This window comes from Boleophthalmus pectinirostris, unplaced genomic scaffold (genome assembly GCF_026225935.1).
Source record: "Boleophthalmus pectinirostris isolate CB_2022bp ecotype Guang Dong unplaced genomic scaffold, ASM2622593v1 HiC_scaffold_16, whole genome shotgun sequence".
Taxonomy (NCBI): Eukaryota; Metazoa; Chordata; class Actinopteri; order Gobiiformes; family Gobiidae; genus Boleophthalmus; species Boleophthalmus pectinirostris.
Window position 1 is genome coordinate 35,873,081 of NW_026571095.1, and position 16,411 is coordinate 35,889,491.

The 16,411-nt window shown below is 42.0% G+C and overlaps 1 protein-coding gene across 4 annotated transcripts; it reads left to right on the forward strand.

Moving 5' to 3' along the window:
• Positions 1–5,284: 5,284 nt before the first annotated feature.
• atg10 (ATG10 autophagy related 10 homolog (S. cerevisiae)) lies at positions 5,285–14,065 on the forward strand. 4 transcript variants are annotated; one of them, XM_055151687.1, is made up of 8 exons: positions 5,285–5,423; positions 6,214–6,320; positions 7,591–7,686; positions 8,674–8,857; positions 9,875–9,972; positions 11,285–11,382; positions 11,721–11,869; positions 13,619–14,065. In XM_055151687.1, the coding sequence occupies exons 2-7, from the start codon at positions 6,216–6,218 to the stop codon at positions 11,827–11,829; spliced, it is 690 nt and encodes a 229-aa protein (XP_055007662.1). In that variant the 5' UTR covers positions 5,285–5,423; positions 6,214–6,215; the 3' UTR covers positions 11,830–11,869; positions 13,619–14,065. The 4 variants fall into 4 exon arrangements, with proteins under 4 accessions (XP_055007662.1, XP_020792714.1, XP_055007663.1 ...); XM_055151688.1 differs by having other exon boundaries at positions 5,293–5,383; XM_055151689.1 differs by lacking the exon at positions 5,285–5,423 and adding an exon at positions 5,482–5,637.
• The last annotated feature ends 2,346 nt before the right edge of the window (positions 14,066–16,411 follow it).

Sequence of the window (16,411 nt, forward strand, 5' to 3'; positions counted from 1 at the left end):
CTGATCCGTGTGTGGAATCTGCGCGGAGCGTGTTAGCATTAGCATTAGCGCTAGCGCTAGCAGCGTCCCTCGGTTGCTAAGCGACGGGAGAGCGGCTCCGTCCTGTCCCATTTCCACACCGGCCTGGATTATTATTATTATTATTATTATTATTATTATTATTATTATTATTATTATTATTATTATTATTATTATTTTAATAGATCCATGCCTGGAGTCCGCGGAGGACACTTCAAACCCTTTGAATTGGGACACAGCCATTGACTTGAACGGGCGGCCATTTTGGAACCTGGGGTTTGTAACGGCCAAACCCAAACATGGCGTCGCTTCAGGGTGAACCACTTTTTAAAATTATGGTGGACGGTCCGGCTCCAGAGAGGCGTAAATATGGATTAGTCGTGACACAAACCGAGGTAAGTGTGGTTAACAATGAGCTCACTTTGCGGACACGGACTTTCTATTATTTTATTGGAGCTAATTTTTATAAAGTGTTTTAATCAATATGTGGCCGCGTTAGCTTCCGTTACTGACAACAGCTGTAACGTGAGCGCAGACAAACTACAAATCTAACTACAGATCAACAGCTTTTTCTGTTTCACTTAGTCAGGATTCTACATCAAATTATACAGATAATAATATCAATTGTTTATTGCTCCAGTTAAGTTTGTTACTATGGAAAAATAAACACTAAAGCAGTTGACTTAAATGAAGCCGACAACAATATGTGTATGTGTATTTAATTCAATATAGGCCTGTAAGATTAATCACAATCAAATTGAAATCTCAAAGGCAGCATATGTTTTCCTTAGGCTAAGATAATTTCCTCTACAAACAGCAAAATCTCCTGTTAACCCTGCACTTCAGAACTACTACTGTACTAAATGAAATTCTGACATTAGTTTGTCTTTTCATATCATTATTATCATTATTTTTGTCAAATCTTCAACACATGTTTAAAATGTGGTCTTTGAACAGAATCTATTTATTAAAAGAAACAGCTTGTCAGAATAATGACAATTACATATATTTTCCCCACATCGTTTAAGCCTAACTCAGAATGAAGAACACTTTGTGCTGGACTCTTGCAGGTGTTCTTCAACTGGTGGAACGTAACACTGAGACCTGCAGACAGATATCCTGGACAAATCAGGAGATCCCACCAGGACCTGTTAGGAGACGCCGGACTCCAGAGTGAGAGAAACATGAGCTATTTGACAATAGCTTTTACTATTAATGACAATACATGTTTTATCACCATCATCTTCATCCTAAATTACCAGTGACCTCGTTAAATCATCAGCACTGTTCACCTCACATGAACTCACCGTATTNATGCGTGACACCACCTTCCTCCTCCACAGCCTCAGTAGAAACATCTCCTCCCACCTCTTTACTCTAGAAATCACACTTGTTTACAGCCGGTGCGCGTTCAGAATTACTGTTGAAGTGAACTGTCTAGAAATAATTTAGTGACCGACGAGTCAGTTTTTAGAGCCTTCGTCTGCTTCAGTCGCGCCATCACTGGAACAGATCTCCAAGAATTACTTCAGTTTGGCTTTGCTCCTTTTCTCCTTCTCTTATTTTTTCAGCGACCTCAAAAATTTACTTTCTTTTGCAGCAAACCGGTGGATTCTCACAACAAACTGCGAACTGTGCAAACTGCAAGGAAGCTACAGTTTGAAAAAGCCTCTAAGAATCACTGCATAAACCACGTAATCCCTGCGACTAGAAATGTAGGGAGTTTGATTGACAACCTAACAGCTAATAGAAAATGAGGGAGCCTTGTTTTCTATTGGCTGATGTTTCTCTGGCCTCAACACGTCCACAGTTGATACATTTTTATTCTTTTTTTTTTTTGGTCATCATAATTTCAAGGCTGCTGCGTCTCTGTAATGGTATTTTAAACTTTCACTGACAATTTGAAACAAAAAAAATATCCTCCATACAACCTTTAACCTGGTCTCAACCAAAACCAACCATGTTTAAAAGAGGTCTACACCAGCCCCAATAGAGGGGCAACTACTTGTACTTTGAACTGAGTACATTTTTTTTCCAATTCAACTGTACTTTTACATAAGTACAAATACTCTTTCCACCCCTGTTGGTGTAGTATTTAATCACGTCATATTACTGATGAGTGTTGAATAGAGAGAACTGTCAGTGCTCGTCCACAGGGGGCAGTGTAGAGTCAGTGCAGCTCATGTGTTCTGCAGTAGTTTAAACTTATGTCTGTGTAAGTCTGACCCTCTGGAGCACATGACCAGGACAAAACAGGAAAGAAGATACAGAGTGAATAATGTGTTTGACTGAGGAGACAGTCACACAGTAACAGTCCTACTCACTTTAGTCTCTGTTTATCAGTGTGAAAAGACCTGTTCAAATGTCTCACCTCTCATCTTCAGGACGAGCTTCACTAAAGTTTGGAGGAAGGCCTTTGGAGTTGTCACTTCTCAGAGACACAGAGCTGGGAGCAGGTTTAGGTCTGAGTTTAGACCTGGGGCCAGGTCCAGGTGGGTCCATGTTGTAGGAGCTGGAATCAGAAGAAGAGTCCATTTGAACAGAACATACAGAGATGTCTCCTGTTTAGAAGTTCTGTTCTCCAGATGTGGAGTTACTGTGAAATGTGTCTCTGCTCTGCACCCAGAGGTCTGATCGGTCTTTGTCTCCCTCTGCTGGACACATGACCACATCACACTTCACTGAGAGTTGGGTTTTCTCAATAGTGTTTGGATCAGATCACGATTAAACCAGAACCATATGGATCCAAACAGAACTAAACTAGAACTAAACTATTTCAAAGCAAATACTTAACCTGTAATTAACCAAAAACAACCATGTTTAAAAAAGGTCTACACCAGGGCACAAGAGATCAGTTGGTTGTATTTGTACTTTTATTTGTGTGTATTTTTTTGCCAGGTAAATGTACTTTTACTTGAGTACAAATATTTTTTCTGCCAGGACAGATTAAAATGGAATTAAACTAGGAATAAACTATTTCTAAGAAAATACTTGACTTCGTCTTAACAGAAACCAACCGTGTAGGCCTATGAAATAGGTCACACCAAGCTCCAATCAGAGGACCACGTTAGGACTAAACTCAAACTAAACCAGAACTAACCTACTCAGCTCTGAACCAAATAAAAAGCAAAATCTAAACCACTGTTTCAATATTTTACATGTTAATCAAGAGAAATACTCACTGCTTCACCGCAGTCTCCAACAGGCCTCAGCCAAGCGTCTCTCAAACACTTTCAGTTTCAGCTGTGTGACGCAAAAAACGTCCTCCCTCTCACTGACAGACTCCAGCAGAGGGCGCCACTCTCCAGGTCTCTGAGGCAGCGCACAGATAAATGTTCAACAGTTTTATTGAAAAGTCTGAAGAGAATTAACAGATCCCAGTAATTTGTGTTTTCCTGTTTATATCATAAATATAAATAATAAATAATAATCATTAGAAGGTAAATCTGTGTCTGTGGAGAACAATTGTTGACATCAGATTTACTTCTCCATCCATCCATTTTCTTCCGCTTATCCGGGGCCGGGTCGCGGGGGCAGCAGCCTAAGCAGGGACTCCCAGACTTCCTTCACCCCAGACACATCCCTCCAGCTCCTCCGGGGGGACCCCGAGGCGTTCCCAGGCCAGCCGAGAGACGTAGTCCCTCCAGCGTGTCCTGGGTCTTCCCCGGGGCCTCCTCCCGGCGGGACATGCCCGGAACACCTCCCGAGGGAGACGCCCAGGAGGCATCCAGAACAGATGCCCGAGCCTCAACTGGCTCCTCTCGACATGGAGGAGCAGTGGCTCTACTCCGAGCTCCTCCCGTATGACTGAGCTCCTCACTCTATCTCTACGGGAGCACCCAGCCCACCCTGCGGAGGAAACTCATTTCGAGCGCTTGTATCCGCAATCTTGTCCTTTCGGTCACTACCCAGAGCTCATGACCATAGGTCACCCCTCCTTGAACCGTCACCTTATCGTGGTGGAGGGGTTTGAGTGCCCGAATGATCCCGGGAGCTATGTTGTTGGGGGCCTCATGCCCCTGGTAGGGTGACCCAAGGCAAACCGATCCGGGGGGACGGGTCAGACGAAGAACGGTTCAGAAGCCCTATATAATGAGTCACACACAGAGGCCAGTTACGTCGCCCAGATTGGCGTCACCGGGGCCTCACCGGGGCCTCACCCTGGACCCAGGCCTGGGGTGGGTGCTCGTCAGCGAGCGCCTGGTGGCCGGGCCTTCCCCCACGGGGCCCGGCCGGGCTCAGCCCGAAGGAGCAACGTGGGGCCGTCCTCATGTGGGCCCACCACCATATGGAGGAGCCATATGGGGCCGGTGCAGAGAGATCTGGGCGGCAGTCGACGACGGGGGCCTCGACGACCGGATCTCCGGACATGGAGACTAGCTCTGGGGACAGATTTACTTCTTTTGGCAGATAATTCCTTATAGAAGATAAAAGTCTCCTCAGACCTGCTTCTTGTTCTTGAAAATAAATATCAGTAACCTTCTCCATCTGACTTACACTTGTGCTAACACTTCATGGCTTCTGACCTAATTTTATAAACCTAAACCTGCAAAATCATCATCATCTTTATAATGAAAAACATACCTGCACATAATATTTCGTAGAGTGTTATATCAGATTGATAAATAAAAAGTGCTTTTAATCAAAATAATGAAATAATAGATATGGTTCAGTGACGTAGCACACGCAGCCCCGACGCAGGTACGTGAGATTTGACTCATTTAAAACAATCTATTTTGCTGATTTGCTGAAATGTATTAATGTAGAGTTCATATAATTATTGCATTGAGAACTTTATTAACACAGTAATTTGTAACTGTAAAACATTTTAATAACTGTCTAATGCCAAACTCCACCATGTCTTAATTAATTCACCATTAACATGTCAATTTGTTTGTATCATATAATTTTGATACTAATATGTATAGATTTATTTATAAATGTATGTGCATATGTTTATTATTATTATTATTAGTAGTAGTAGTAGTAGTAGTAGTAGTAGTAGTAGTTTGTTCCTGTCTGACCTCTCATTTTTCATTCTTAATTAACACTGCCAATTTGTATCATATAATTTTGTAAAAAAAAAAAAAAAAAAAAGGAAAAAAATGAATTAATTAAATTAAACACTTTAACGGCTCAATAAAAGACAAACAGATACTAATATGTATAGATAAAAAAATAAATATAAAAATAGAGTAAAATCTAACGTTGTTTTAGTCCGGAAGTGGCCGCCGTTGTATCACGTGACCCGGAAGATAAACAAACACGATTTAAAATGGCGGTGCCCGAGTGAGCGGCTCTGGACTTTACTGCGGATTTAAACTTGTTTACGTCCGATTTCTTTTTCGTTTCTTTCTCTACAGCGGTAAGAACAGAACCCAGATCGTCTTGAGTTCTTAGACAAGGTATTTTATTGTTGATTATTGTGAAAATAGGGATACTAATGTAAAAAGAAAAAAATCTCAAAGAAAGTGTCAGTGTTCACAATCTTCACAAGACAAACTTGGAAAGTGTACATTTTCTGTTGTAACGACGGTTCACCCTTTACTGCTTTGCCTGGAAGGTTCCACAATATGTAGAGTGACTTTCAGAATCCAGAACTGGGACACCTTTGTGGAGGTTGGTAAAGATAAAATTGTGAAACGACTGCGTAATTAAGGAAAACTGTTCTGCACTCGGCACTAATGTATCTAGTACCTGGTCTAATCCTGGTCTAATCCTGGTCTTTACCGGGTCTAGTACCGGGTCTAATCCTGGTCTAGTACCGGGTCTAGTACCTGGTCTAATCCTGGTCTAGTACCGGGTCTAGTACCTGGTCTAATCCTGGTCTAGTACCGGGTCTAATCCTGGTCTAGTCCTGGTCTAGTACCGGGTCTAGTACCTGGTCTAATCCTGGTTTTAAATAAATCTGCAGGGACAGGGGACACAGAGGTCATAGTAAATTCTGCAACCGGGCGATAAGATAAAGTTCCTAATCAGATCTGTGGAGTGGTGGTCCCTTCACTTTAAGAATGTGAGTTTTTCAAGGTAGAAAAAGAAAAGTGACACAGTGAACCTTAAATTTTTGCTGTACAGAAAAGCATGAGGTGTTGTGATCTTAGACCGTGTGCTTGTGACGTGTTGTGATGGAGAATTGGACACATGTTTTTTCTGTTTGTAAAAAGTAAAATATGAAATAAAGCTTTTGTCTTGCAGAGATGAGTTGTGTGCAGCTGGACGAGGAGAGCTTCTTCCAGAGCTGTCGACGTCTGTTAAAGAAATCTGACGAGCTGAGAGACGGATGGAGCTGGGAGACGGCGCAGGTGAGACTGACGACGCGATACAAACTGAACCTATCAAATATCTTGGTCTTCGGCTGGACCTGGACCTTAATTTCAAACCTCTTATTGACCACATCATCAAAAAAACATATCCTACATAAATAGAGCTGTCGCGATAATCCACAAAAATAAACTAAGAGGTACTAAGAGGCCCAACGCGATCACTGCGATGACCCGACCCAGAATCTTGCACGGGTCGAGACCCGCACCCGCGCAGACCTGTTAACATTTCACCACGACCGTTTCCCGTTTACGTGACGTGTGATGTCAGACTGAACCAGGACTAAAACAGGACTAAAATAGTTCCGGGACCAGACCAGAACCAGACCGGGACTGAGACCGGGAACAGGACCAAGACTGAGACAGGTAACAGGACCAGGACTGAGACTGGGACTGAGACCGAGACTGAGGCCAGAACCAGACCAAGATCAGACCGGGGACTGAGACCGGGGACTGAGACCGGGGACCAGACCAGGGCTGAAAACGTTTTAGTCCTGGTTCAGTCCTGGCTCAGTCCTGGCTCAGTCCTGGTTCAGTCCTGGTTGGTTCAGTCCTGGTTCAGTCCTGGTTGGTTCAGTCCTGGTTCAGTCCTGGTTGGTTCAGTCCTGGATCAGTCCTGGATCAGTCCTGAATCAGTCCTGGATCAGTCCTGGTTGGTTCAGTCCTGGTTTAGTCCTGGTTCGGTCCTGGTTTAGTCCTGGGTCAGTCCAGCATCAGAGTTTAAGTCACGTAAACGGGAAACGGTCGTTATCCATTTTTTCCATTTTTCATTTAAACACAAAATTGAAAACTGAAAAAAAATTAATCTTTATCTGTTTTTTCATTTTGGTTTTGGAGACAAATAATGAAGAAGATCGTTGTTTTTTCATTTTCTTATTTTTGGTTTTATTTAGAAAAACGAATGAGCGAACGACACACAGATTCTGTACGGCTTCTCAAACTTATTGGTATAAAAATTGTACAAAGTTCTACACTGCAGCAGATTATTAATAAGTAAAATCTTCTGCATAAATCTTCTGTATTTCTGTTTATCTGAGCCAAACTGCACTCACAAGACCACACCTGCAGGGGGCGCTCATGCAAAAAGTACTATTTATGCAGGAAAAAAAAATACTAGGAAACAGTTTATTTATATAAACACACATTAAACTCGTGAATCATGAGTTTAATCTGACTTTTTACAGAGAAATGCAGCTCCCTCGCTCACTTCTGCTGTATTTTATGGGCGATAATGTGCGTTTTTTGGCCGCAGGGGGCAAAAGAGGGTTACCTGAGGAAAACTGTCCTACGCTCCGTCGTCACTGGTGCCAAAAGGAACCAGAAGATCGAAGAGGAAGAGTTTGAACAGGTAAAAACTCTTCTGTCTTCTGTTTGTGTTTGATGATTGAATGTGCAGATGTGGAAACGCAAATGAATTCTCCTGGGACGTTTTTAGTATCAATACTTGCTCAGATGAGAATCTAGTTTCAATACACGCATCAAGAATCTGGGACTTCCGGTCACTGCTCAATTCATACTGAGAAGGATCCTCTGAAAAAGTGATCATCAAACCTCCATGTTTGTTTTCCCAGTGGGATGTGTCTATTGACAAAGTCGATCTTTTCAAGTCTTTTGAACCATATCACTTTTGTTTCTGGTTCTGATATTGTCATATTTTAGTTTTGGGATTCGGACATCGTAATTGTGTGGCTGTTGGATCCTAACAGCGGAAAACGACTCGAGAAATTTGTTTGTGAACTCCATAAATGCAAAAGTGAATCAGATGTGTGTGACTCAAACCTCCGTTCAAACTGTTTCTCTTCCCAACGGAATTGAAAAATCAGTGAAAGGTGAAGGTGATGGGCAGGATTGATCCACAGGAAGAACCAAAAAGGAAACATTTGTCTAAGAAATCATCCTGAGTTTACAGAAAACATTTTGTATGTGGAGCGACAACAAAACAAAATCCCGATCCTTCGCTCAACCTCGGTTACGAATTTAAAAAGTCAACGCCAAAGTGAAAGGCTCCAACTGTTCACCAAGAAACACCTTCCACTGCAAAGAGACCAAGACGTGATGTTTCTGTAAAACCACAAGAACAAGAAAGTGCAGCTCAGTCTGTTTGTCTTCTGCTCCTCTCCATTAACAAACAGGATTTTGTTTTGTCGTCGCTCCACGTGCAAAATGTTCTCTGTAAACTCAGGATGATTTATTAGTCAATCAAATGTTTCCTTTTTGGTTCTTCCTGTGGATCAATCCTGCCCATCACCTTCACCTTTCACTATTTTTCAATTCCGTTGGGAGCTCACAGATGTCGTTAGTTTGATTGAGTTTTGTTTCTGTGTCTTCGTTGCAGCTGCAGAGTTCGGTGGCGGTTCTAGAGAACACGGAGGAGGACGAAGATGAAGACGAAGCGGCTGTCGTGATAAACCGTCCTGAGGCTGAAGGCGGCCGACGTCTTTGTTTCCAGTTTGAGTTTCATGTGGTTTTCTCGAGCAGCTACGGGACCCCGGTGTTGTACTTCAGGGCCTTCACGCTCGGTGGGTCAGACTCATGGAGAAAAGATGAAAGAAACTATAATCCCTCGTCTCCGAATTGGATTTTCAGTGAGCCTGAAGTTAAACCAATGGAGATTTAAAGGGCTCTTATTACAATATTTTCTGATCTGTGTTCTGATGTTTCCTCATCACAAACAGACCTGGAGAATCTGTGTGTTGTTCGTTTATTCATTTTTCAATATAAAAACAAAAAAAAACAACTATTTTCTTATTTTTCTCCAAAACCAAAATGAAAAAACGCATAACAACGGCACAAAGGAGGGACTATGTCTCTGGATTGGCCTGGGAACACCCCCCGGAGGAGCTGGAGGAAGTGTCTGGGGTGAGGGAAGTCTAGGAGTCCTTGCTTAGACTGATGCCCCCGCGACCCCATAAGCGGAAGAAAATGGATGGATGGATCGATAACGATTCGTTATTTCAGTTTTTGATTTTGTGTTTAAATGAAGAATGGAAAAAACAGTCGGACGAAAAAAACGTTTCCCGTTTCCGTGATTGTGATGGCAGAATTTTGCACCGCATATGGACTGAACCAGGACTGAATCGGGACTAAAACAGGACTAAACTGTTTTCAGTCCTGGTCTGGTCCCAGTCTCAGTCCTGGTCTCGGTCCTGGTTGAGTCCGGCATGACAGTTTAAGTCGTGGAAACGGGAAACGGCCGTTATCTGTTTTTTCCATTATTCATTTAAACCGGGGCTGTCAAACTCAAATTCACAGAGGCCAAAATTTAAAACTGGTTTGACATGTCTGATTTAAACATAAAGTTCATTTTGGTTTTGGAGTAATATAGATAAAAAATACTAAAAATAAGATCAGTCCTGACATATCTGACACCAGCAGTAACCTCACATCATATCAGTTTTTCTTTTGTTTACTTTTTTATATTGTTTTTTTCTCGTGCTTCTCTGTGGACGTGTGTGAGATTTACTGGCACAAATTCATTCTGCTGTAACATGATTTTCTGTTTTATCACGTAGTATGAGATCTTTATTTTCTTTCAGAGGGGAAGAGTTTGTCTCTGGAGGACGTGTGGAGCTTCATTCGACCTAAACTCAGACTGACATCACCAGACGCTCTCCTCAGCACCGTTACACAACAGGTACATCGCACCAGGACAGTGTTCACTATGAATGTTAAATATAATCAAATATAATCAACTATGATCAAATATAATCAACTATGATCAAATATAAGCAAATATGATCAAATATAATCAACTATGATCAAATATAATCAACTATGATCAAATATAAGCAAATATGATCAAATATAATCAACTCTGATCAAATATAAGCAAATATGATCAAATATAAGCAAATATGATCAAATATAAGCAAATATGATCAAATATAAGCAAATATGATCACTATGAAACAAAGGAAACAGAAAACAATCCGTGTGTCGTTCGTTCATTCGTTTTTCAAAATAAAACCAAAAATAAGAAAACTTAAAAAATATATATTTTCTTCATTATTTGTCTCCAAAACCAAAATGAAAAAACAGAGAATGGTTTGATTTTTAAGTTTTCCATTTTGTGTTTAAATGTGAAAAATGGAAAAAACGGATAAGGGCCGTTTCCCGTTTACGTGACTTAAACTGTGATGCCGGACTGAACCAGGACTGAACCAAGACTAAACCGTTTTCAGGCCTCATTTGGTCCCGGTTTCAGTCCCGGTCTGGTCCTGGTCTCAGTTCCGGTCTCAATCATGGCCTGGTCCTGGCGTGGTCCCGGGCCTCAGTCTTGGTCTCAGTCCTGATCTCATTTCTTGTCTGGTCCTGGTCTCAGTCCTGGTCCTGGTCCCAGACTCAGTCCTGGTCTGGTTCCGGTCTGGTTGGATCTTGTTTGGTCCTGGTTTATTCCTGGTTCAGTCCATTATCTGCTTTTTTTTTTTTTTTTTTTCATTTTTCATTTAAACACAAAATCAAAAACTGAAAAAAATGAATCATTATCTGTTTTTTCATTTTGGTTTTGGAGACAAATAATGAAGAAAATAGTTGGGTTTTTTTTTGTTGTCTTATTTTTAGTTTTATTTTGACTCTGAAGAAGAGCACAGGGACTAGGGACTAGGTAAGAAAATAAACTCTTGATCTGGAAAAAAAATCTAATAACATACATTTTCAGTGATTTAGCCGCCTGGAATAAACATGTTTATCTCCCATGTCGACAGGAGGATTTTGATTTTGATCAGGAGTCACTCTTAGGCCTGGTTCAGTTCTAGTTTAGTCACAGTTCAGACTTGGTTCAGACTTGGCTCAGTCCTGGTTTAGTTCTGGTTTAGTCCAGACAGATACTTAGATTTAGACAGTCTCCAAAACTTCAACACAAAGTCACAGGAAAAACCTTAGAGCACAGAGAACATTTTAAAACTCCTGTATGGACCTGAACGTTTGTCCGTGTTCTTCTCCATCAGGAGCATCCTCTTCTGGGACAGACCTTCTACATGTTACATCCCTGTAAAACTGAAGACTTCATGACACCCGTTCTACAACAAGCTCAACAAGAAAACAGGTAAAAAACGAGATTTAAGAAGGTCAGAGGAACAGAAGACAGGGTCAGAGGAGAAAGTCAGAGGAACAGAGGAGAAGGTCAGAGGAACAGAGGATGAAGAGGAGAGGAGCAGAGGAGTGGAGGAGAGGGTCAGGAACAGAGAATGAAGAGAAACAGAGGAGAACAGAAGAGGAGAGGGTCAGAGGAACAGAAGTTCAGAGGAACAGAAGAGAAGAGGAGAAGGTCAGAGGAACAGAAGTTCAGAGGAACAGAAGAGAAGAGGAGAAGTTCAGAGGAACAGAAGAGAAGAGGAGAAGGTCAGAGGAGCAGAGGATTCACGTTGGTCACGTTCCTTTCAGAGCGGTGAACTACGTGCTGACGTGGCTGAGTGTGGTGGCTCCTCTGGTGGGTCTCGACGTTCCTCTCGAATACTGTTCAGACCTGAGCCCGGACTCTGAACCGGACTGAACTGGACCCGCCTCTGCTCCGCTCAGCTTTCCTCTCAAAGGTAAAAACCTCCTGAAAATGAACGTGAACGAAGGCAGAAGAATTTCAGTTTCTTGTTTTTATTGTTGAGAACTTTGGCTCATTCAAAAGATATAATATTTAGTTTTTAATATTTTAATCATTCATTTACCATAATCTCAAAGATACAGAAATGATGTATTAAAACGAGGTTCTTATGTCACAACTTCGTAACATCGTCTGACTGAAATACAAACTAGAATGAGATTAAAATCCTGGGGATTCTGGGAATCGAGAAACACCCAACGTGTGAAAAACAAAAGTGGAAGTTATAAAACACGTTAATACGTTGTTTTTGGCAAACATCGTATTTTCAAAACAATAAAATGTAAAACAGTGATCTAAATATATTATGTGTGACTAGTGATGTAACAATAAATGAAATATCGTAATATTGTATCGACAAAAGTCTCACAATAATATCGCGGGCTGTCGCAATAAATCTAAAGTTTCTTTTCTTAAATTCGTGGTTTTACAGTAGCAACAGTTTATAAAGACAGAGAACTACATTTCCCATGATTCATTTCAGCGCAAACAACATGAAGAAATATGTTTTTACTTGAATTCTTGGGATTATGACAGAAATAATTCACACCAAAATCTTGTCAAGGTATTTTCAAAGCAAAATATCGCAATAAATATCGTACCGTGAGATGTGGATATGGTTACACCTCTAGAATATGACAATAAATGTTTGACCGACTGATGGTCAGTGTAGAGGAGTAACAGATTACATGTACCGGAGTAATCAGAGTACAAATGATGAGTACGTGTATTCAGTTACAGTTACTGTTTCAGTGAGTGGTAATTGGATTACAGATACTTTGTTGAAGTAAATGGATTACACGGCGGTATTTTCCTGTTTTCACATTTTGGGCTATATTCCCCCTTTTTTTTCCGGTAATTCCACTCATTGCCGGACACTAAACCAGGACTAAACCAGGTCTAAAACCAGGAATAAAACCAGGTCTAAACTAGACATAAACTAGATCTAAACCAGGTCTAAACCAGGTCTAGACCAGGACAAAAATCAGGTCTATACTAGATCTAAACCAGGTCTAAAACCAGGTCTAAACTAGATCTAAACCAGGTCTAAACCAGGTCTAGACAAGGACTAAAACCAGATCTTAACTAGATCTAAACCAGGACTAAAGCCAGGTCTAAACTAAATCTAAACCAGGTCTAAACCAGGTCTAAAACAGGATTTAACAGGACTAAATCCTGCTGTGTGGACCATGTGTTCTCGTCTTCTATCAATAATATTTTTAATTTGGTTCAGTAAAGTCTGGGCTTTTTATTTTCTTTTATCAGACAAAACTTCTTATGTTAAAATATCCTCGTCTTTGCTTCTCTACAGCAAATCAAGTAATCCAAAGTATTCAGATTACATGACTCACCTTAAATGACTTCATGGATTACGTTTCAAACTACATTTTGGTGCATGTAATCTGTAATCTGTAGGGGATTACATTTTAAAAGTAAACTTCCCAACACTGATGATGGTCAAAGCGTTTTATAATGTCACTCTTGTTATTATGTAGAATATTGTAATTTCGTGAGCTTCCCTACGATATCTCAGTAAATATCGTACCGTGACGATATCGTGAGACTTATGTGTCACCGTTAATGCCTCAGAGAAGTCAGACATCGCTGTTTAAAGAGACAAAAACAAACTGGCTTCGTACAGCGGCGCTTTCACATCAAACTCTTGTGTCTGTTTCCTCTTTCGAAGGTGAACCTCCTCGTCCCCTCGGCCGTCTGAGCTCCGCCCCGGCACGTTCCTCTGGCTCCTCTGGCTCCTCTGGTTCCTCTGGTTCCTCTGGTTCCTCTGGTCAGGAGGGGCCACACTCCGCTCTCTGACCCACAGACGGAGCCTCACAGTCGGGCACAGGTCCAACAGGTCCAGTCCTTCAGCCGACCTCAACCAGATGGACCCCCAACCCCCGACCGACCGAAAAAACCAACAGCTGCAGCCGAACGAGCCGCGAGTCGAGTTTAAGCCCAGACACGGACCTGCACTTTACTGACAGATAATAAGAGAAATGTTTTCCCCCCTGCGGAGGAAGAGAATTTACAGTTTTTTTGTTTTAAAGAGCTCAGATTATGTTATTTTTTATGTTATTTTCTGAGTCCGTGTGTCGTTCGTTCATTTGTTTTTCAAAATAAAACCAAAAAATAACGATTTCTTCATTATTAGTCTCTAAAACCAAAATGAAAAAAACAGATAATGATTCCTTTTTTCAGTTTTTGATTTTGTGTTTAAATGAAAAATGGAAAAAAGGGATAACGGACTAAACCAGGACTAAACCAGGACTGAACAAAGTCTGAATGAGGACTAAAACTGGACTAAAACAGATCCGGGACCAAACCGGGACTGAGACCAAACTTATACTGGGACCAGACAAGGACTGAGACCGGGACCAGACCTGGTTTAGTCCTGTTTTAGTCCTGTTTTAGTCCTGGTTTAGACCTGGTTTAGTCCTGGTTTAGTCCTGCTTCAGTCCTGGTTTAATCCTGGTTTAGACCTAGTTTAGTCCTGGTTTAGTCCTAGTTTAGTCCTGGTTCGGTCCTGGTTTAATCCTGGTTTAGACCTGGTTTAGTCCTGGTTTAGGCCTGGTTTAGTCCTGGTTTAGTCCTGGTTCAGTCCTGGTTTAATCCTGGTTTAGACTTGGTTTAGTCCTGGTTTAGTCCTAGTTTAGTCCTGGTTCCATCCTAGTTTAGTCCTGGTTCAGTCCTGGTGTAGTCCTGGTTCAGTCCTGGTTCAGTCCTGGTTTAATCCTGGTTTAATCCTGGTTTAGTCCTGGTTCCGTCCTAGTTTAGTCCTGGTTTAGTCCTAGTTTAGTCCTGGTTCCGTCCTGGTTCAGTCCTGGTTTAGTCCTAATTCGTGCAGCAGGTCCCCGACTCGGTGCACAACTCTGGTCTGACGTAAGTTTCTGTGATGTTTGCAAATGTTCGTGTGCACTGAAACCTGATTTGAAAAAAAACAAAAAAAACAATCGTGGATGAAATCGAAATATCTGCCAGAAAAATCACAATTCACAATTTTGTCTTAAAATCGTTCGGCCCTAAATCCCAGTCTGATTCTGACGTTTCTTTGGATTGGTTAAATGAAACTTCGTCCCGAGTAAACGAATAATCCTCCAATTATATGTTCGCTTACGAGACCAGGACCAGGATCTTGGCTCGGATCTGGGTCCCGCTGCTCCTCGCGGGTCCAGACTCAGCGGGACGGGGTCAAGGACGGGTCAAACGCACCCGCACTGGAGTCAGGAGGAAGGAGGGCGGTGCGTTTTTGAGAGTTTTGTTTCCCGACTTTTCTATTTTTATTTACGTTTTTGGCCTTTGTTTGTGTTTTTCTCTCAGACTCGTTTAAGTGTTTTGATTTAATTTTTTTTTTTTTTTTTTTTTTTTATAAATTGCAGTTTCTTCTTTGTAAAGTGGTTTGAGTTTTTTTGTTTGTTTTTTTTTGTTCGGGAGACGCTGAGCTCAGGACGTCCCACCATCTGTTACCGGGACGACGAGAGGAGAAGAGAGGGAACGGACGAGAGAAGAGAGGATGTTTGAGTGGAGATGAAGAGAAGAGGAGAGGAGAGAAAAGAAGAGAAGGAGGGAGAGGAAAGAAGAGAAGGAGAAGAGGAGACGGAGGTAGAGAAGAGGAGGAGGTAGAGAAGAGGAGGAGGTAGAGAAGAGGAGGAGGTAGAGAAGAGAAGGAGGTAGAGAAGGAGAAGGGAAGAGAAGAAGGTAGAGAAGAGAAGGAGGTAGAGAAGGAGAAGAGAAGGAGATAGAGAAGAGAAGAGAAGAGAAGAGAAGGAGGTGGAGAAGAGAAGAGAATGATGTAGAGAAGAGAAGGAGATAGAGAAGAGAAGAGAAGAGAAGGAGGTAGAGAAGAGAAGAGAAGGAGGAAGAAAAGAGAAGGAGGTAGAGAAGAGAAGAGAAGAGAAGGAGGTAGAGAAGAGAAGAGAAGGAGGAAGAAAAGAGAAGGAGGTAGAGAAGAGAAGAAAAGAGGAGAGAAGGAGGAAGAGAAGAGGAGGAGGAGGAAGAGAAGAGAAGGAGGTAGAGAAGAGAATGATGTAGAGAAGAGAAGACAGGAGGAGGTAGAGAAGAGGAGAGGAGAAGAGAAGAGGAGGAGGAGGAAGAGAAGAGAAGGAGGTAGAGAAGAGAAAGAGGTAGAGAAGTGAGGAGGAGGTAGAGAAGGAGAAGGAGGAAGAGAAGGAGGTAGAGAAGAGGAGGAGGTAGAGAATGAGGAGGAGGTAGAGAAGGAGAAGAGAAGAGGAGGAGGTAGAGAAGAGGAGGAGGTAGAGAAGAGGAGGAGGTAGAGAAGGAGGTAGAGAAGAGAAGGAGGTAGAGAAGAGGAGGAGGTAGAGAAGAGGAGGAGGTAGAGAAGGAGGAGGAGGTAGAGAAGAGAGGAGGTAGAGAAGGAGGAGAGAGGAGGAGGTAGAGAAGAGGAGAGAGAGAGGAGGAGAGAGAGGAGAGAGAAGAGAAGGGGAAAGAGATGGAGGTAGAGAAAGGAGGAAGGTAGAGAAGA